The sequence below is a fragment of the Centroberyx gerrardi genome, chromosome 2, assembly GCF_048128805.1.
Source record: "Centroberyx gerrardi isolate f3 chromosome 2, fCenGer3.hap1.cur.20231027, whole genome shotgun sequence".
NCBI classification, from domain to species: Eukaryota; Metazoa; Chordata; class Actinopteri; order Beryciformes; family Berycidae; genus Centroberyx; species Centroberyx gerrardi.
Genome location: NC_135998.1, coordinates 33,592,492 through 33,614,913, shown reverse-complemented (window position 1 = coordinate 33,614,913; position 22,422 = coordinate 33,592,492). Strand labels below are relative to the sequence as shown.

The following is a 22,422-nucleotide window of genomic DNA, read 5'->3' as shown; positions in this document are numbered from 1 at the left end:
GGGACAGATGTTTGCCTGGCAGAGTTAGCGGCCGTCATTCCTGCCCTTCTCTTCACCTTGGTGTCGTGCGCTTCACTGACGGAGGACAGCTAAAAGCCAACGATCCATAGTGTGGACAACATGCAGGAGCGTGTCCTTGGAGCAGGAGCAGGAGGAGGAGGAGGAGGAGCGGCCGTACCCCTCTCTGTAATAAAGGATATAAGCTTTCAATGATTGGTCTATAAAAATTGACATACAATTGAGTCAATGATCTCCAGGGAAATATGAACAAGCGGGTTCCTTCGAAAGTCGAGCCTCATCTCAGCAGTTTTGAAGGTGCTCAGCTCCGGGTTATTATCAGCAAACCATGAAGTGAGGTGGGCTGCCTCGCCCCTACAGACGGGCTGGTGGGTGGGGATGAGACCCGCCAAGGTCATGTCATCTGCAAACTTAGGCAGTTTGATGGACGGCTACCTGGAGGTGCATTCATTGGTGCACAGAGAGTAGAAAACGGGTAGAGCACAAATCCCTGTGGTACACCTGTGCTCACAGAGAGGTCTGCTGGGAGCGGTCCCACCAACACTACCGGCTTAACTTCACCGGATGCATTTCTGTTCAGACCTGCAACTCTGAAGATACGCAAGGCTTCTATTTCTGACGGACTACGCATCCGTCTGTTCCGTATTTAATAACCATATAAATGTATAGAAATGCCAAGATTTTGCTTACTGTAGTCATTTATCACCATGTCAGTTAGAGAGGATACATGAACCAATGTCTGTTAAATAAATGCTGGAGATGAGGTTATCCGTGGATAGCTGGCAATAGTACACCTAAACTCTCAAAAAAGTGACATAAATACTCCTATATGGTACATTAATGTTCCTCACTATACATCTTACAAACTAGATAATTGTGTTCATTGTGTTCAAGATGTAGATAAGCTCAACACAACCAGCAGACTGCAGCGGAACAAGAACGGACCTGGTGTAGCAGCTTAAAATGCCTTAAAGTGCTGAAGCTGGGCCACAACAAGTTTGGATACAGAAACGTTAAGGATGCTGTGTAGTTCAGGCGTAACTGCCTTCAATCTTTCAAGAGGTCAGAGCTCCACCAGCATCACCACCACCATTGAGTGAGCAATGTTAAGCAGTCGGTCATGGAGCAAATCCAGGATAATGGTGTGAACACGGAGCAGAAGTGAACAAACAGGATCCTAACATTGGAGACAGAGATGACCACGTGATCCAAGGCAAAGTGTAGGTCCGTGTTGACCGCCTCGTCCATTGTCAGATTTGCCCGGAGCAACTGTGGGTGAAGCAAATTCCCTCGGCATCTAAAACGTCTTGCAGACTAAGGGCGCTGTCACACCTGCTGTGTTTGGAGCAGCTGAATCAAACTCTGGAGTGTTTGCCCTCCTGGTGCTTTTCGCTTGGGCAGGTGAGAGCGGCCTAACCGAACTCTGTTGCGGACCAACCAGCCGCTTCCCGGCCCGCCTGAGAGAGCCGGATTCGAAACGCTTCCAACTGAACCTGGAGTGGATCGCTTTAAGTGAGAGAACCATTCAGACAAAACGTTGCATGTCGAGGGCTTACTGTACATGATTTGTTGTTGTCAGGAACAGTGTACAGTACATTTTTCATCTCCTCAGTTGTCAAACTGCGTACAAGCTTTAGCCTGCACCTCTCTCATCTTCGTTGTAAAGCAGTTGTTTACAGCTCATGATAACGCTGCATCCTTCTTCACTGATATCAGCGTCAGATGGCTGTGCATCTTATTTGGAACATATGTATCAATACATTATTTATCACCTGCATCTGTGACATCCAGGTGGTAAATATTGTAATGCAGTTCATGTTCAGCGGTGTCCTAAAAACTATTAGGTGAGAAGGTGCCCTTAATCTCTTAATTCCAGGTTTACAAAGTAAACCTAGCCTATAAATGACACATTTATAGGCTACATTCACGCTACAGCTGAAACCGATTCAGATTTTTCCCGTCACATGTGACACAGATCTGATGTTTTCTAATTAGTGTGAACCACAAAAAGCTGCATGGAGTCACGTTTTCTCAACTCCCATCTGGACCATGTGGATATATGCTACAAGATCAGATCCCAAGTCATGCGACCTACATGCGACGATGCAATCGAAATTTGTCAGCGTTGCCATGGCAACAAGGAAATCTTACGCCATTCGCCCGAGGCAGTAGAACCATTTTAGCGTCCGCGGCGGCTCGGCTGAGCCACCGTCAGCATGGAGGACAACGAGACACAACAATGGAAAGAAAGACAAGTAGCCGGCTTGATTGGTGTTTGGGGAGACGCTTCAAGGCTCATACTGTAACTGAAATGTGTTCGAAATCAAGCGGGAGAGTCGTAGGTACATCCCAGAGCACATAAGAACAGTCATCCAAAAAAATCACATATGAGCAGCAAATTGCTAATTTTCTCTTTGTGATTTGTCCTTGAGTTCTGTACTGCAGTCTGCCCAAATCAGCTGGTAGTTGTTTCCCAGAAAAGAAAAAAACATAAAAAACCGTGATGGTGGAGAAGTCGTTGTTAGCTCCTGGTTCAGCAGCTGTGATTCAGTCATGTTGTTGGTCAGGGAGCGAGCGCTGGAGAAGCAAAATCCACACAGAAACCTTTGGCCTCCTCCAGCAGTGAATCGCTGCAGCACATTTCCTCCTCCGCTTCTGCCTCGGGGCACGGCGGGCTCCGGGGACGAATCCCCCCCCCATCTCGTCTCATTAGAAAGTCCTTGGAAGAGTTCAGGAATGCGGGGTTAAAGCAGGCGGCAGGCGTGGCGGGGTCCCTAATGCTCGAACGCTGACAAATCTCGACTAATGGAAAAAAACTTAATTCACAAGTAACAAGAATATTAACAGAAATGTAAATGAAGAAACAGAGCAGCGGTGCAGTGTGTCTGCCAGGCGCGGCACCATGCCACGAAGATGTACAGCCTGGAGCATCTCCACTGACTGTTAATTGATGACTGACTTTTGTGGACTCACACAATGTTTGATTGAGCTTTTACATCCACATAAACTTTATATTATAGCGATAACTGCTCAGAACCAGAAAATATAGCCGTATCTCCCCAAAAAATCCCCCTGGGTGCCCTGAAGCCATTCTCAGTGCAGCTTTATACCGGAGTGACATTGCAGCTTAGCGGGCAAATTGATCTTTCTTATTTCTAGGTATAAGGGACAGCAGTGAATGTTCATTAATCCAAAGTGAGTGAAGACATAAGAAAATACATTTGAATGCAGAAATTCAGCTGAATTCCCTTTTTACAATGGTATTATACTCATGTTACATGGATGCGTATCCGCAGAAAATGCATTGGCATTGTGAAGAAGAAACTACTCTGTCAAGTAATAGGCAGTTGAAAGCATACAGTAGCTCTCCTGGACACAAACACACACACACACACACACACACACACACACACACACACACACACACACACACACACACACACATATCCAGTGGTGGAAAAAGTACTCATAATCCTTAATTTAAGTAAAGGTAGCCATACCATAATGGAAAAATACTTCATTAAAAGTACATTTAAGTAAAAATATAGAAGTATTAGCAGTAAAATGTTTTTAAGTATCAAAATTAAAAGTCCTCATTCTTTCAGAGTGTTAAATTATTGAAGCATTAACCTGTCAGAAGTATTTTAATGTTGTCGGTCTAACTGCTCCATACACTGTTGGGGAGTTTAAACTCTAACAATGCAACATATTTTATGAGCTTATCGTATGTTTTGCATGTAAAACCTTATTCTGCAAAGTAACTAGTAACTCCAGCCGGCAGATAAATGTAGTGGAGGAAAAGTAGAAAGTCTCACAACATGGAAATACTCAAGTAAAGTGCCTGTACCTCAAAATTGTACTGAAGTACAGTACTTGAGTAGATGTACTTAGTTACTTTCCGACTCTGCACATATCCTCCTATATGCAACGCGACTATAAACCAATTTGGGATTCATGGGCAGTTCAGCCAGCGTCCAATCACAGTCAAAGATCAAAACAGTAACGGTTTAGTCAGTAGTCAGCCTGTGTATCTCGAGGCCGACCTGCCACCCTGATGTTAACGTCTCCCTGTTGTGTTACTTTCCAGGGTATATGTGTCGTGAACAACTTCAAAGGCGTCCACAGTGCGGCGGCTAAACAGAAGACCGAAGACTACCGCGGTCTGCCTCTGATGACGTTCCCCCGTGTGGAGAGCCCCCTGGAGACCCTCAGTGCACAGGTACCCCAAAACCCCCCCAACACCTAACCTGGAACCCCTGAACCCCCAAACTCTTAAGATGCACATTATCTTCCCTCCTCTATAGACAGAGCTCCCTCCAAGTGAAATCCTCCCTCAGATACTCTTACACTGTTCATATCAAATATTACAGTCATAATATGTGTAAAATTAGGTGTTTATATTGTGCTTATATTGCTTAAATTAATAAAATACATTTAATAAGTTTAATTTGTATAGATCAGGTCAGTACACATGAACCTATGTGAGCATTATTTGTTTTTGCCCACTGACCCAGAAATCAGAAATCTGTTGGTCTTAAAGTAATTTCTGCAGCCCCCAATCAAAAAGCTGCCATTGTCTTCTAAATAATCGTCTATTCATCATCTTAATGCTTCCTATTCCTCCCTAAGAGATTCCAAAATCTCTCCTCTGACCTGCTGTTAAGCCTCGTGTCTCATATCAAGGGCCACGTTCTGGATTTAAAGCTTTAACATCATGCTCCACCATGATCCCTCCTCGCTCTGGAGCAGTTTTGTTCCCGACATGGCCGAGCTGACAGCGGGATGAATGCTAGGAAATGCCTGATTGAGTAAAACTGAGTAAGAAAAAGTTGAGGCTTAGCCGTGCGTGTGTGTGTGTGGATGTGTGTGTGTGTGGATGTGTGTGTACGGCTGTTCAGCTGCCAGTCTGCCTGGGGGCACTTATAGGTTTAAAAGTCTGAAGTGTTGCTGCTACTATGTTTATGTATCAGCATGAAATCTATCCAGCTTTTGCTGTCAGTTGCTCTAGTATTTCTAGTTGTTCATATTATCAGTAGCTTAAAGCTGCAATAGGCAGGATTTTTATCTAAAAATACACCTGTCTAAATCACAAAGTGGGGCTGCAACATAGAAGAGCGTCCCATTCTCACTGATTGAGACGCTGCAGATTCACCTCATTTTACCAAATGAACCTCTGCTGTCAGGTTCGGTCTCTCCTCCTCACAGGAAGAGATGAATCCAGACTTGAGAGTGAAATCCAAACTGTCTCCTAAACAGGAAGAGATGAATCCAGACTTGAGAGTGAAATCCAAACTGTCTCCTAAACAGCAGTGAGCAGCGCTCCGTCCAGAGAAAGCTGGACTCACCAACGTTAGATCTTCTCCTCTCTCGTCTCTTTGGTTTCTTTGGTATAAAGCATCACAGACCGGCCGGTATGGCTGGGTATCAAGAACCGGCTCCAATTTAGTCTCGGTTCCAAATTGCCAAATTCACCGGAATCAATAAGCAGCAGCACTAACGATTCCTCTAATTGATCATTAAGAATGTTGAACAGCTGGACGGTTCTCAAATAGCTGTGCAACAACCTTTTCGACTCTTTTCGGTTTGCTGTCAGTGGCAAACAATAACCTAATTTGACGACTCACCCTCATGTCAGTGGAAACACCAGTGAACTTTGTATGTCCATATAACACACAGCTAGTTTTCTAGCAGCTCCTTGACGACCTTTTTCAAAACAACAGAAGTTGCTGGAGACCGTTTCTTTAGAGTTCCAAAAACAGCAAATAAAAAGGCCACAAAATTCCTCCGAACAGCTCTGCAGAATAATCCATGCTAAGTGTCCTGAATGATTGCACTGTGGGTCCAAAAGTCCAATATTTACCTCATTATTTCCTAGATTTTCCGCACTTGTTCTGCACCGCGGCAACCGTCACTACGGCAGCAAGCAGATGCTGCCTTCAAATGCCGTCAGAAATATTGTATTTAAGAGCAGAGTGCGTTTGAACGACCCAATAAAGCGATAAATACAGTGGTAAATATTTTGTTTTTGTTCAGTGATGTTGACCTCCAATTACTTGTATTGTGTTCTCTGAAGTAAGGCGTCATGCCAGATGTCTCTTAGCTGTTTACTTCTCAGACAAAAGTAACTCTACACAGCAATGTCTGTCTTGAGTAATAAAACAAAGTTAACTCCAGTAAAGCTGTATGTAGTCTTTTACCCCTGAAAATGTATAGAGTAGGAATCAATAAGGGAATTGATAAAGAATCAGATCGATAAGAAGAATTGAAAATACTGACCTCACTGCACAGGATTTCTGGGTATTGAAGTTCAGATTTTTCAAACATTTTCCTCTCTGTTCCATTTGGAGCTGCCAGCATGTGAAGTTGCCTAGTGCAGCTTTAAATGTGCAAAAGAAACATGAATTAAGTTATTTCTGTCTTTCTTTCTCTTTCTTTCTTTCTTTCTTTCTTTCTTCCTTTCTTTCTTTGTCTTTCTTTCTTTCTTGTTTCTTTCTCTTTCTCTCTTTCTTTCTTTCTTTCTTTCTTTCTATCTAAACACAGAAATAATGACACACACGTTCAAAAGGACATACATCCATGCTGCCATGTAGGAACCCCCCCCTCAAACACACACACACACACACACACACACACACACACACACATACACACACACACACACACACACACTCTCTCTCTCTCTCTCTCTCTCTCTCTCTCACTCTCTCAGTGAGTCTCACGAATCACAGAGAGAGGAAAAGTAAAAGGTTAGACTAACAGGAATTTACAGACGGCATCTCGGCACTTTGTCTCACACTTGATGAGAGTTGTGGGATCAATAATCAATACTGCGTGGGAGGTAGAGAGAGAGAGAGAGAGAGAGAGAGAGAGAGAAGAGAAGAAAGACAGAAGACCTGAGCCAAAGTCTTTTTCTTTCCTTGTCTCTTTGTTATCTCTCACACACACATTGCTTCTTTCAATCAAGAGCACACAGAGAAAATGTCTGTCCATTCAAATCTTAACCTTGACTGTACATTTTCCCTTCCAGTTTAACTGGTACGCACACACACACACACACACACACACACCCAACCTTACATAAAGCAATCCTAACACTGGTTGACAAAGATTTCTTCTACCTCTTCTTTCCATTTTCATGTTTTTTCACTCTCCTGTCCCCTTCCATTTTTCTCTCTCTTGTCTCTGTTTTTTTGTTTTAAATTCTCTCTCTCTCTCTCTCTCTCTCTCAATCTTTCCACCTCCGCCTCCATCCCTCCCTCCACCTCTCTTTTCAGAACCACTCGGCGTCAATGACGGAGGTCACATGACTAAGGGGGCAGCACCGGGTCACGTTTGCGTCTCCACAGCACTTCCAGACACAATGACGAGATCGCAGTGCGGCGTGGCTCCGAATGCTTAACCAACACACTCCTGATGTATCTGTCTAATTCACCTGGGGGCCAAAACACACCATGTTTGTAATGGTTTTCAACTCGTTGGGCTATGCTCAATACAACCTGCCAAGGCACCTGGATCGCATCAGTCTTTAAAAAAACAGAAACACAAGGCAAACTTAAGCACAGATTGTTTTTCAGACATTTGAAACCATTTGAAACATGGGACTTTTTTTCCTCCAAGGTGTGATGTTTGTAGTTAGAGGACGGTGTTTTGTACATTTTGTATGAGCGAGTGCTGTAGCCTATCCTGACGGTGTTACATCTGCACACTTCCTGTCAGCTGACTCACACTGTTTTGCATCACATCCTGTCAGGTGACTTGCCTGTTTGATCACCACATCTGTTCCCTCAGTCTGAAAAGCTACTATAGAAAAGTATTGATGTTGTTGTTCTGTGATGTTTGTCATTTGTACAGAAGAAAAAGACTTGATCCTTCTTTTTATTCTCATTTTCTGTACATTAACTGACCGTGTCAGGTCGTATTTTGTAAAGATTTTTTGTTAATCTGTATGATTATTACGATCCATTTGGACCTGTTTGCCTGCTGTAAACCTGGATATGTTTTGGTATCAGTTTAGGTGTTTTGGAGGACAAACCCCTTTGCCCTTTGGAGGAAATGATAAGGAAGAGTCAGGGACATCATCATCATCAGAGTCAGAAAATGGGGTTTGGCGACGGCAGAGTGCCATCTTATCAGCCACGTTGTATGGAAATGTGATGGGTGGAAATTCTCACTGAGAGTGTATTTCACCCCAATTTCCTGATTCCCTGTGATGTTAATGGGCATTTCTCTGCGGAAAGGTCAAGTGGGGCTAGCCTGTGCCGGGTCTAACTGAAGACTTAACCCGTCTGGTTTTACTGTTTATTTGAAACTACAGTCCCAGTGGAAAATAATGTCTTTATAATGTGGGAGAAAAAAAAAAAAAATCACAGAAATGCTGTTTAAAGGGATACTGAATGACATAATTATGGCCTGGCTAGCAACAGAAACCACGCCAATGACTCCTGCTTCACTTTTCCTCCTTGAACCCCCCTCCTCCTCCCGCTCCTCAACCCACCAGTGGATTGTGATGCGATGTTGTGACTCCATTTCCTATTGGACGAAACGCCCAGCATGAAGAGAGAAGTCAAGATGTTTTATAGATATTCATGATTTGTATTATACTCTTATAATTATCATTGTGACTATGATCGTCTTTTTCTTTACAAAAAAAAAACAAAACAAAAAGTGTTTCATTTGAAATGCTGCATATATTTTTTTCTTGGTTTGTCCACAAATTAAATAGTCAGTAGCAAAAACATATTTACTTCTGGTTTTCATTATGTGCCGCGCTCACTGGGAGAAGTGCATATATGAATATGTTAAAATGTAATCAAGTGCAATACTTGAGCTAAAAGTAAAAAGCGCCAGGAGAAGAGCAGAAGAGGAGAATTTCATCAAAGAGAATTGGGAGTTGGAGATACTGTTTCCCCTGTTGTTTAGAGCCGTAGGTGTCACTATTACCACCTAGGACACCTATGAGAAACACCTATGAGAAAGAAAGACGTTTCGCTGAAGTCAAGTTCAAACAAGAGAGGTATTTTTTTTAATAACAGAACACATCCAAATATTCATATTCATCGTGACAAGTTAAATGATGAATACAGGTGCATTTTGCTGTAAGGAGTGCCGCGAAGAGCATACAGCTATACCTTTAGCAACCAGCGCATGTCGATTTGAACCCATTCAGGAGCCCAACTCAAGGACAAACACAGCTGAAATTCATTCTGTGAACTTACACAAGCAAAAGGTACAAAATACACAAGATACTGCCCATTTTTATTAAGGTGGTCAGAAAGGTGTCTAGGTGGGCCGTTTAACTGCTGGATAGGAAAGAGAATGTGTCATGTGTCATACCTTTCTGGTTCCTGTGATGAAATTATCCTCTTGTGTGTTCTCCTAGAGCAAGTGAGGGGAAAACTGTGATGTTTCATGGAGCCCACAGTCGGACAAGCCCCAAAAAAGTCTACACGAATATGGCTTTCTTGCGGTCTTATGTACCCAGTGTCACATCCAGCCTGTTACTCCTCACACCACACCTCTGTCCAACCTTGCACAAGTTTGCCAGACAAGTGATTCGAATGAGCATAAACATGCTAGAAGTAGGCTATTACTCGGTTTCTCTGTTGATTCATCCTGTTACAACCACATGGACGTCACTGATGTTTATGTCACCCACTTGGCAATACATACACACACACAGACACAAAGAAAGCTGACTGCTCAGTCAGTGTACTAGCTCTTCTGCTCTGTCAGGTATTCATTTCAGCTGTGACAGCCTGCGCTTACCCTGCAGACACACTGTCTAAATAGATAGGGGCTGTTTGTATGGGTATGTGTGTGTGTGTGTGTGCGCGCATGTGTGCATACTTGTGTGTATGTGCATATCTGACTGTGTTGTGTGTTTATAAAGTGTCCTCCTTGGCTGTTCTGTGCCTGCCTGCACTGTCCAAATTGCTGTCCCGTAGCAATATGAGTGAAGAATAGTGCAACAACAACATTTTAGGGTAGGCAGCAAAGCTCTCTGAGTGGGTTGGTTATGTATACAGCTGCAGGGGGGTTTTAAACTACAATGGAGTGACTTCAGGTGAAGCTCCACGGCCACCTTGAGAAAATATTCCACCAAAATAATACGTAATACGTACAGCTTGATTGCTTTGCCCTGCATGCCAACGATTGCTGGCCTGTTCCTCTGGTGTCATAGACTCGTCTCCAGATTTTCTCTCTCACAAAGGGTTGGAAACTTGTTACCTATCAGTGGAAGCAAATCCCTCAAATCCTTGAGATTGTCCAAAAATTGTATGATAGTCTGTTGGACTGACTAATCCCCGCTCTCTCTAAGGAAATCCTTTCTGGCAGGCTTTTTGAATGTAAAGTTCACCCCACCTTTAACAGTCAGAGTGAAATTTGCATTTTTGCTTACACAAGACCACTGGTATCACAATCATTGGAGCCATTAGTCAGCCACTTTGTTGCCACAAATAAAACAAATTAAGGTTGTGAAAATAACAGAGTTGAACAGTTTCATCCCTTAGAGTGTGAAGTTCATGGAGGCACACTAATTAAAATAAATAACCTAAACTGTGGTCCAACTATGCACAACAAGTATAATTACTGCGGTCTGCTTTTGCTAGCAATTAGGTATAGCTATGCACAGGACACCTATGACTTCTTTTTGATGAAAAGAAAAACTTTTTCAATGACATCAAGTTCAAACAAGAGAGGTAATTTTTAATAACGGAACACATCCAAACCCAAACAGAACAGGTCTCGCATCATCACAGCAGGACCAGTTCAGAGTGGTCGGTTGAGAACGTCCTTATTCACATAACATCTCAGAGTACGATTAGAGATCTACGTTCATGTTTACATTTTCTTTTTCCTGTTTTGTTGAACAGTGGGTTTGTACCCAAAATTAATTGTGGCCCTTTTGTTGTTGTGTCCCATATTACAAGAGCACCAGTATGTTTTCAAGAGGCTGGGTAGGGTGAGTGACTAAGTTTCTCATTTGGGTCCCTGACTGAAAAACCTGAAGACTTTTGGCTTTATCTCTTGTATACCTTATTACTACTTCAGTTCCCAAGTAATTTATGCCATTAACTTTCAATCATTATGAAGAAGAAACACAAGGGATTCTAGATCAGAACTCATACTCTGACAAGTTAAATGATGACTGCAGCTTTCTTTGAGAAACCAGGAGTGCCTGGGTGAAGTGCAGGAGAAAGTTATATATAAGTCCATAAAATAAGGTTTTGGTATTGTCCTATAATCCACCACAAGATGCCAACCAGCCATTCTTGATGAATATAGAGGTGTCCCGCCAAAGCATTATATCTTCAATTTTTCTACTTTTTTACCACAATTGACAGCCATCCCACCCTGACCACCCCTCCACAACCCAATAGAAAATATTAAGTTATCTTGAGACCAAGCCAAACCATTGTCAGAGGTGAGAAACACTGGTCATCAATGGTAAAATCAACCAGTTTTTCTTAATTCCCGCTATTTTTACTTTCTTTTTTTTCAAGATACAAGGTTTCAGCAGGACACTAAGGATATAAAGGTTTAAGTGGCTGGGTTCAACATCAGGTCATTTACACTCTCAATGAGTCTCAACATCAGACTCAAGTGAATTAGCCCGTCAAGCTTAAATACTAAGGAGTCTTCATGTCTATGATCAAGCTTATCATCGCGGCAAGCAAATCTGTGCCCTTGAAGAGACAAGGTTGAGGGGGAAGGGAGGAGAGAGAACAAAGGAAGTAGCGGAGAGGAGAAGGAATGATAGTGAAATAAAAAAAAGCAAGGGAAGCGAAAGGGGAGAGAAGGAGGTGAAGAAAGAGAGGGAAAGGGAGATGAAAAGAGAAGAGGAAGAGATTTAGGGAAAGTAGAGACAAGGTGTGCACAGCTCTTCAATGGAAGTGACAAGCTCAGTGAGGGTCTCAGAACGGATTTGGTTCACGGTCCCTGGCTCACTCTCATCCAAAGCCTCTAGTCCAGGGAAATTTCTAGTTCCAGAGGTCAGGAAATGTTCTACTGGAATTACAGAGCGGGATCTAGCCCCTGGAGAACATCTCAATCCAGCGTTCCGGAGGGGAAACACTGCAACACCTGAGCCCAGGGAAAATTCCGCTTCCAGAACCAGAACTCTGGGAAAGTTCTAACTCCGGAACTCAGGGAAAGGATCCTGTTCCAGAACCCGGAGGAGGGTTTTGGAATCTAGTCCCGTGTTTAACCAGGTTTCTCTAGGCAGAAACAGAAGCTTCAGAACTCAGGGAGGGTGTTGGTGTGTTGGTTAGTCTGCTGGTGGGACTGGTTATACTGAGCAAACTGGCTCACTTGGTTAGACTGGTGCGCAGGAGGATGACTGGGCGTAGTCTGGTTCGCTGGTTGGTTTGCTGATTGCAACTGTTCCAGCTCCCTCTTCCTCCTCATGGCTGACTGCAGCTGCTGCTTAATTATGAGGATTTGACCCTCCAGTTCTGACAGCTCCTGAACCAGTGGGTTCCGACCCACCCCCACACTCAGGCCGGGGCCGCAATCGCCCGCGCCCAGACCCAGACCCAGACCCAGGCGCTGTCCTGGTGTTACCCCCTGCCCGGACACCCCCTGCCCCGGCCCCAGTCCCTGGCCCAACCCCAGCCCCAACAGGTCGGTGCGACCATTAGGGGTGGTCACTAGGGGCAGGTGTTTCTCCAGCTTGGCAAGGGAATGGGGATGAGACAGAGGAGAAGGGGGTGGTGGAGGGGGGAGGTCCTGGGAGGGTGGGCGCTCCAGGTCATTCTGCTGCACTTCCTGTGGAAGGATCCTGCGCCTGTTGCAGTGGGAGGACTCTGAGGGATTCCAGGCTGCTGATTGGTTGTTTCCCTCATTGCACCTGGAGATCAGACAGATACAGAGAAAAAAGTAAGGTTGCCATTCTGTCTTCTTCCTAAGCCTGTCAGTGAGGGAGAATTGTTCAGCATTGGACATCTCTCCAGTTAATCTTAAGCAAAACCAGTGACCCGGATGGTTTCCCTCCATGGCTACTGTACGAATACACTGATGATCTAGGCCCAGTGCTCATGCAGTGAACTGCTCTTATACAAAGGGTTCTGTGCCTGTATCAAAAAGCAATTTGGACAGGACCATGGTCCTAACCTGCTGATAGTAATTTTAAATCCTGTCTGGGAAAGGTCCGGGAGACATTTGTGTTAAAAAGCTCATGCCAACATCCTTGGAAGAATGCACAGTACAACAACCCTAACCCTAACCCTAACCCCTAGAGCCACACACACTTAGTTTAGACAGACAGGCTCACAACAGCCAGCCATAGCTCTCCTAGGTGACATGTCAATTCCTTTGATTGTGTTTACCATGTGAAACATCAAGTCACTCTGGACCTTTGCCCAAAGCTTCTCACTTGACTGCACAGCTATATAACAAGAAGACAGAAAGAAAATGGCATTTGCAGTACATGGATGGATGATACATCAGGGCCTTCTCAAGTTGGTGTCATCTCAGGTTTAGAGAGTTTACCACTGTGTGTCCTTGCTTTATGCTTCACCAGACCATTTAAATCTGCGAAAAAAAAGGTGTTTGGCTCATTGCAGTCAAGGGTAAAAGGACTTGAAACTTGAAAAAGGAAAGCCAAGGCACATAAAGGCATTTTTTTACCTTATGTGTACAAAAGAAATGTGCCTCAGAAGAATGACTTGGCCTTGTTTTTTCTAGTTGGTGCCATGTCAATTGAAAGAGAAGCAAGGCACAGCAAACAGCATAACGGAAAGAAGTCAGGGAAATCAAGAGTCTGTTTTGCTAGACCCACGCCTGCCCACCCACCCACCCACCAATTACCTCTCTAACTCTGATCTGACAGGTAGTGTTTGTCATGGTAAACTCCAAACACTTAAAAAAAAGATTTATTTAATCATTCTCAATATTTAAGTTGATTTTACAGTATTGGAAATTTTGTAATATACTACTGCTTAGTTTTTACAGGGCATCCTGGTGGCTCAGTGGCTAAGCACTGGGTTCAAATCCAGCCTAGGACCTTTGTTGCATGTCACCTCTCTCTCTCTCTCTCTCTCTCTCTCTCTCTCTCTCTCTCTCTTTCTCTCTCTCTCTCTCTCTCCCAATCCTTCCTACCTCTCTCTACTGTATCTATCATATAAAGGCAAAAATGCATAAAAAATCATCTAAAAAAAACAAACAAAAAAAGATATCATATGCTGATGAATGAAAAGATTAATATGTTGAATCAGTTGTTTTTTTCACACAATTTAGACTCCGGGCATATATCTGTGTATTATTAATACATCTATTGTAGTACAGTATCCTGCTGCAATGCTAGACAAAATTATATTTGTAGGAACGATGGACTAGTAACTGTTTTAGCACTGAATTTTAATGGTGGAGTTATGGGCCAATGTTAAAAAAATCAGCCTCAAAACATTTTGTGGAGACTAATATAAACCTCAAGCATTATTTAGAACTTCTGAGGTGGCTTTACCTTCTATGCTTGAAAATGAGAACTTAAACCAGTGTACAAAACATCAATACAATAAAACATATACTCTCCCCACGTCAACTCTAACATTTTCTGCAATCAATTATAGGATAATTCTGACTTGCCAGAGTTAGACTTGGAAAAGAAAGAAATTCGGTCCCCTCTCTCAAGCAAAAGTTTTCACATCTACTGGACCGGATCTGCAAGCTGAAGAATAACTAAGATTTCATTAAAGGAGTAGAGAGGACAGATTCACATCATATGAATGGCAACCTAACTGAAGAACTCTCCGATTCTAAGGTCTTTTTGCTGAGGAAGATGACAAGAAGAATCTAATGAGATACTTCCCGCTGTCAAGAGAGAGCTTAAGCAGAGAGATGAGACGTCGAGTATTAGAAGAACATAAAAAGACTTTCATCTCAAAATGAGATATGTGCCATTTAAAAAAAATGGCACCTGCGCTTACAACATGGCTGCTATGAAAGAAAGCATATTATGGAATGTAGTTAACAGTATCAGATCTTAAGACTAATAGAAGTATTTTTGAGGATGTGGTTATTGAACATTGGCTAACATTTTTTCTTAAATGGATATAGAGACTTTTGCAATGAAGTCCGTCATATACTCCATATTAGTATAACTAATCTGTAATCTTTTACTGTTATCTTAATGGTACAGTTATATATGGCTATAAAATCTTGTGATACTAAGCCACTCTCATAAATTGCCTTGCAGGTGTAAAGTGCTAGATTTTACAGACATCCCTTAATGAATGAAACACCTTAATGAAACGAATCCAAGTAGCCCTTTTTAACCCACCTGACTCCTTTAAACTGATTCACCATGAGTTAAGTACTCTATTCACCAATGTAAAGCCTGTAACAAGAAACTAAGGGGTAATATTTGATGCAAAGTTTTGACGAGAAGATTAAGAGAGCTGTGCAGTCTTCTTTCTTTCAATTGAGGAATCATTCCAAAATTAAATAATTTCTATCCTTTACTGATATGGAAAAACTCATCTGTGCTTTTATCTCTTTTTGTTTAGACTTCTGCAACTCTGTAGAGTATTCCTGTCTCAGTTAAAATTCCCTCTGTTGTCTGCAGCGTGAACAATATGCAGCATCTAGCATTCTTACTGGAACCAAAAGGCAAGATAATATCACCCCAATTTTTACATCTTTGTTTACCTGTTTTAAGAATTTGCTGATCATTTTCATGGCACAGTGGCTCTGGCACCAACTATATCAAAGACCTTTTAACCCCATATGAGCCGGATCGCAGCCTGAGGTCCTCAGGTGCGTCCCTGATGGTTGATTGAATACAACAGGTGACTGGGCCTCACTGACTGTGGAACAATCTGTCCTTTAAATCACTTCCTAAAACTCACTTTTATAGACTTGCTTTTATGTAATGATCTTTTATTAATTGCCCTTGACCTCTCTTTTTATGTTTTACTTCCATGTGTCTTGCTTTGCTTTTTAAGCTTCTTGCCTTGCATACATTGTTTTTCGCTTTTACCAATGCTTTTATCTTTTGTTTTTATTTACTCCTTTATAAAGTGCTTTGTAACTGTTTTGAAAGCGCTATGTAAATAAAGATTATTATTATTAGTAGTGGTAGTAGCAGTAGCATCTCACTTCTGCTGAGCCTCTCCCTCCTTCCGCACACTGAAGCCCTGCTCCTCCAATCCTTTTCCATCCAGGGATGACGTCTGTCCTCCCACTCTTCCTCCTACCACTGATGAGCCCTGCCTCTCCACTCTTTTCCTTACCTTTGAGGAGCCCAGGTGTCACTCCTATTTCAAAGAACAGCTCTTCCAACGCTCATATTATGAATGGGCATGATGATTTTGCAGAGGCTGAGACGGTTTTGGCATGATTTCACTGGAATATATATAAACGCTAAGCATCTTCTGCCAGGTGGAGATTAAGAAAATATGGTGTCCCACGACTCAGAAAGTCTGAAGCATGTGAAGAGGAATTGAGTACGAAACTAAACATATCGTTGTACGCACGAGGACCAATGATTTAAACCATGCAGTCTTGGCAGTTGTGCTCAAAGCAGATGAAAAGTATCCTGAAATCAAAATCCTCATTTCTACTTCATTTCCATGTTTGGATGTTCCTCATATCATCATTGCCAACATCATGGGTTTCTGCAAAAGATAGGCACACATCCCTAATGTCTGTCACTCTCTCATTTCTATTATATAAAGGATTATGTGCATCTGAAATAACAACTACACTAAACTCCTTGCCAATGCAGAAAGAAGCCCAGATCTAAAGCTGACAAACAACATAATATTAGAAGCTGTGAAGGTCAAGAAGATCATACATCACTCTGTTCCTCTCATAAACATCAGAAGGCTTCTCCACTTCAAACTCCAAGAAGAACAGATCTTCCTTTTCTAGAGATGCCAGGACTTAAGAGGCCAGGACCTTCTACACACATCCTCAAGTCAGCAGAATTTGTCCCATCATTCACTTCTCCTTCCAAAGATGTAAGGTCTTCCCTCCTCCTTTTCTTCAAAGAAGCCAGCTCTCTCCTCCTCCCATCACTCAGAGTTCCCAAATTCCTCCACCTAATTTCCAGAGATATCAGATCCCTCCTCCTCTCAATTTCCACAGTCATCAGGTTCCTCTCCAATATATATCCAGAGATGTCTGATTCCACCACCAGATTTGCAGAAACATCAAGTTCCTTCCTCATAACAATTCCAGAATTTCCAGGTCCTTCCACCCTAGATCCAGAGTTGTCAGGTCTCTCCACCAAACTGGGAGCAATTAGGGATCCAATGTCGTTACTATTCAGAGCTTCCAAAAGTGCCAGGTACCTTGTATGGTTTCTATCCCAAGTCAACCAGTGCACCCCATGAAGAGAGGACAGCTCCAACTATCTACACACTTTACCCGCTTTCCCTGCATTTCCCTGCTACATTTCATTTTGCTTGGAATGGAGTCAACAATATTTAATCAAATCCAGTGTTTCCCAAACCATCTGTCGCTACAGATGTTCCTACCACTCCTCACAGCGAGAGTTGTGCAGAGGTTGTAGCATAATATTGCACAGTGAGTAGGGCGGCGGCCCTTCAACAAATATCCCCCTACTGAAGGATCCTTGAGCAAGACACTGAATCACTACCATCTCCAGAGGCGCTATTCTACCACTGACCCTGACCTCTGACCTGCCTGTGGAAGGGGGCAAGCGGAAAGAAAATTACCCAATGGGTACCAATAAAGTATCACAATATTATTATTATTTAGGTCAGGTTTGCTCCCCTTAATTTAGATAATTGAACAATAACTGTTATCTGTAGTGATTATATTTTTTTCCAATAGTCTTAAAGCTACACAAGGCAAGATATTTATGTATAAACAAACCATTTTATCAGCCTAAATCACAAAGTGGGGCTGCAGCAGAGAAGAGTGTCCCGTCTCCCCTAATTTAAACATTAAAGGATATGAAAAGTTAAGATATTGAAAAAAAATACATAAAATGAAAAGTAGAAAACAAGTAAAAAACAAGGAAACAATTAAACTGCAAGTGCAGGATAAAAACAATGAGGTTTTACATAATACAAATTCTATGAAAATACCAAATGAAAAAAGTTCATTTTCCACTGCTTTGACCTCTCCATCTTTCCATAGCAATGTTAAATAAGCAAACAGTTGATGATCTCAAACAGTATATTCAATAAGGTATTCTGATATGTATGGAGGTGCGTAACCTTTTAGTGCCTTAAAAACAAGTTAAAGAAATTTAAAATGAATTCTGAAAGAGACAGGAAGCCAGGGAAAGTGACCAATACAGGTGTGAGATGTTCACTCTTTTTAGTCCTAGTAAGCACATAGCAGCAGAATTTTGCACAAGCTTAAGTCTGTCAATTGTCTTTTTAAGTAAACCAAGGAGGGCATTACAATAATCAAGGCGAGAAAAAACAAACACGTGTCAACTTCTTAGAACTCTTTTGTGATACAAAAGGTCTCACTCTTGCACTATTACTTACATGATAAAAAACAGTTTTGTTATGCTATCCACATGTGCTTTAAAAGTTAGCTCAGAGTCAATAATTACACCTAAGTTTCGCACTGCTGGTTTTATCTGTAGAACCAGATTACCTAATTTGTTTAAAATATTTTCTTGTTTACCATTTAGACCAATTAGATGAATCTCTGTTTTCTCTCCATTTAATTTTATAAAAATGCAGTTCATCCATTCTGTAATACTGGACAGACATGTTTTCAACGAATGTAGAGTATCAGTATTGTCTGGTGCAGATATAGATATACTGATATATACAACTCAGTATCGTCAGCATAGCTTTGAAAATTGACACCATGCTCACAGATTATTCTCCCCTGTGGAAGCATATACAGAAAAAAAATAAAAGTGGACCAAGTATGGAGCCCTGTGGAACACCATAGTGTATATTATGCCTATTTGACACGTGGTCATCAAGACTTCTAAAATACTGTCTTCCTGTCCAATAAACCAAGTAGTAAAACCAAGTCAGTACTGTTCCAGAAAAAACAATCCAGATTCCAAGCCATTTTAAGAGCATGCTATGGTCAGTAGTACCAAAAGCAGCGCTTGTATCCACAATTACCAGAGCTGACACTCTATTCTCATCAGTAGTCTCAGATCATTTACAGAATTTACAGCTACCAGTGCTGTTTCAGTGGTTTGACTTGAAACAAGATTGAATGTTTTTGTGGATAATGTTCACACGTAAGAATTGTAATTATGTGAATATTGCCTTTTCCAGGAAAGGAACTCAAAGGATGCGTTACAGAATTACAAATCTATCTCCTGGAATTCTGAATTATTGTAGACATTAATGTGTCTTTTAAGGATATCATGATGGACAGAATCTGCTCTATGACAGTCCCTCTTTAAGCTGCAGGTATTATCAACACTGCTCTGTCCAGATGTTTCTTTTTACTTTTCTTTGGTCGTCAAGACAATATCTTAGTCTTGAGTTAAAATTGTACTCCCTAAATGAAACAACTAATCTAGTTTTATCTATTTAAACTATCTATTTTGCACTTCCAGCTCTTCTTCATTAATAATTATTTGTATGCAAGCAAAAAATTATATTTGCTAATCTACTTCATCTATTAAAAATGGTACAATGACCGATTTGCAACTGATTTTATTGGCAATGGATGCCGGTGAATGTTTTGTTACCATATCACACTGTCAGAGTACTGAGATCGTCTGACCAAAGACTTCTGTCTGTCCCGAGATCCAGGACTAAGTGTTATGGGGACAGGGCCTTCTCTATCGCTGCCCCAAAACTATGGAATTCTCTTCCTCCCACCATCCGATTCTCCCCCACTATTGAGACCTTCAAGAGTCATCTTAAAACATACTTCTACTCACTAGCTTTTAACTGTGCCTAACTTAACTTAACCAGCTCAGGTATTTCTCCTGAAGTCTCTGTAGGTCTGTGTTGTCACTTTGGGCTCTGTGTGACCATGTGCCTTTACTATTATTATTATTATTTTCCTCTGTGTGTGTTGTAAAGCACTTTGGATCAACTGTGTTGTGTGTAAAGTGCTATATAAATAAAGTTGAGTTGAGTTGTTCTGGTGCTACTTGACCTTAGCTCTTTCTTTAACACTGTTAATCACAATATCTTAATTGGCCACCTTAGAGAGTTTCAGGGTATTACAGACACTGCTCTTAATTGGTTGATATCATATCTCTCAGATAGGCAGTTCTCTGATGCCTTTGGGCTGTTGTATATCCTCGTCAGCATAATTAGGATGTGAAGTACATTATGGTTCCATCCTAGGCAGTCCCATTTAGTTCTCACCTATATGCTCCAATTGGTCACATAACTTGCAGACATAAAACTTAATTTCATTGCTATGCTGATGAAAAATTGTTGTATTTATGCATAAAACCCAGCGATAGCCTTGATACTGTTACTGATACTGTAAAATTGTCTAGCAGACATTGAATTTTGGGTGCTGTCGTCTTAATGATGATAAAGCTGAAGTTGTTAGCTCAGCAAATGCAAGTATTTAAATTCATGGAAATCTTTTCTTGCAACTAATATCAAACAGGCTGCCTCAAATTTGGGAGTCATTTTTGATTCTGCTCTAAATTATGAAAAGTCCAAAAGCTTTTCATTTTTTTTTTTTTCCAGTTGATATCTCTAAAATTAGGCAATTTTTATCGTTTTCTGACTTGCAGAAAGTTATCCATGCATTTATTTCATGTTCTACCATCTATTGTAACTGTATTTTTGCTGCACCCATAAAGCTCTATCTTGTCTGCAACTATTTTAGTAAACAGCTACTCTAAGTTGAAGTCAGAGAGGAACACAGATAACTCACCTTACTTTACCTACAGTAGAAATTACTGAAAATTTAACAGGCAATGTACAGAAGTGTAGTCTCACATCTACAGATGAACCTCTTGAATGTTACAAAGGCAAGATACAAGTCCAATGTTGCCCGACCATTTTGACTAAGCCACTAAACTGTGGAACCTGCCTCAGGAAACAATTTTCTTGTTTTCAAAAAGGGAAAAAGGCTTTAAGGCATGTCCGATAAGTGATTTTTATTAACTTGTATTTAACTGATGATTTGTCATTGCTCTAACAATGCTGTGGCAGTACTCTAAATTCATTTGCAGGCTAACATGGATTCTGTTTTTTGGTGAGTCAGTAGTATTTGTGGTTCTTTTTCACTTGAATTTCATGGTGTAATGAGCAGTCGCTGAACTGTTGAATAAAGCTTATAGTGTTGCTATGTTTCTATTATTTGTTATGTTTCTATTACCATAGTCTTTTGCTACTTCTATTCTGCTGAGTGGACCTTAATGGAGCCAGCAGCGTGAGCCTTCCCTTTATAAATGTGTTTGTTTATTTTGTTTAATTCCTTTTTGTTTTCCACAGCATTTTGCAACTTTGTTAAAGTCTTTAAACAAAATTATCTATCTATCTATCTATCTATCTATCTATCTATCTATCTATCTATCTATCTATCTATCTATCCCTACCTACCTGTCTGTCTGTCTGTCTGTCACATTTCTACTTTATTATTCATACAAAATAACTGTTGCTGCTGTTGTTGCCTCTAAGTGACCACACTTTGTGATGGTAAGGAATGTGCTCCCTACTGAAGACCAGTTTCAAATATATAACATACTGAAACAACCATGTTTGGAGTATGGAAGTGTACTACTGTCGGGCTGGTCAAGAAACAGCAAGCAGCCATGGATAAGGAATAAAAAAGAGCAGTGAGAATCATCACAAACTGGAAGGATACCGCATTACAACCCCCTGACCTGCAGAGACGGCGACAGCAAGACAGTGTCAGACTGGTCAGACACACAGACCGGACTGACCAGACAGACCGGACTGACCGGACTGACAAGACTGACCAGACTGACCGGACTGACAAGACTGACCGGACTGACCGGACTGACCAGACTGACTGGCTTCTCCACAACCTTCTCCATCCAAACAGAAAATGACTGGTTGGCTCCTTTGGAAACTGTTGCTAGTAAAAGCAAAGTCTAATCAGTTAAGAGATGCCACCACTGGCATGGGAAAATAATAATAATTTAACTTGCTGAAATTTTAAATGTATGATTCTTATTCTGTCATGAAGTACTGATAAATGACTTACACATATGCATACTTCCATCATTGTACTGCAAGTGAATGAAGACAAACTAGTACTGATTTTAAATGGAAAGGGTTTGGATTAAATATATATCCATTTAAAAAAAAAAAAAAAAAAAAAAAACTTACCTGACGCTCATTGGCCAACATCACATCCTTTAACACTCAAAAGGCAAAGTCGTTGTCAATTGACTCCTGACTTTAAGAACTGAAGTCTCTCAAGCTTTCTAAATGTTCCTCTACTTTCGGTACAAATCAGGGTTTCAATTTTCATAATCATGTAAGGAAATTAAGGAAATTAATT

At 41.4% G+C, this 22,422-nt stretch overlaps 2 protein-coding genes across 2 annotated transcripts in view; one reads left to right on the top strand and one right to left on the bottom strand.

Moving 5' to 3' along the window:
• The window catches only part of plppr1 (phospholipid phosphatase related 1), a 47,667-nt gene extending 40,342 nt beyond the window's left edge, over positions 1 to 7,325 (top strand). The window contains exons 6-7 of the mRNA XM_071894858.2: positions 4,106 to 4,237; positions 7,293 to 7,325. Of these exons, the coding sequence (XP_071750959.2) occupies positions 4,106 to 4,237; positions 7,293 to 7,325 (165 nt within the window). The remainder of the gene's footprint in view (positions 1 to 4,105; positions 4,238 to 7,292) is intronic.
• Positions 7,326 to 12,255: 4,930 nt separating this feature from the next.
• grin3a (glutamate receptor, ionotropic, N-methyl-D-aspartate 3A) overlaps positions 12,256 to 22,422 on the bottom strand; it is a 64,014-nt gene continuing 53,847 nt past the window's right edge. Inside the window, exon 10 of the mRNA XM_078288386.1 lies at positions 12,256 to 12,868. Coding sequence (XP_078144512.1) covers positions 12,256 to 12,868 — 613 coding nt within the window. The remainder of the gene's footprint in view (positions 12,869 to 22,422) is intronic.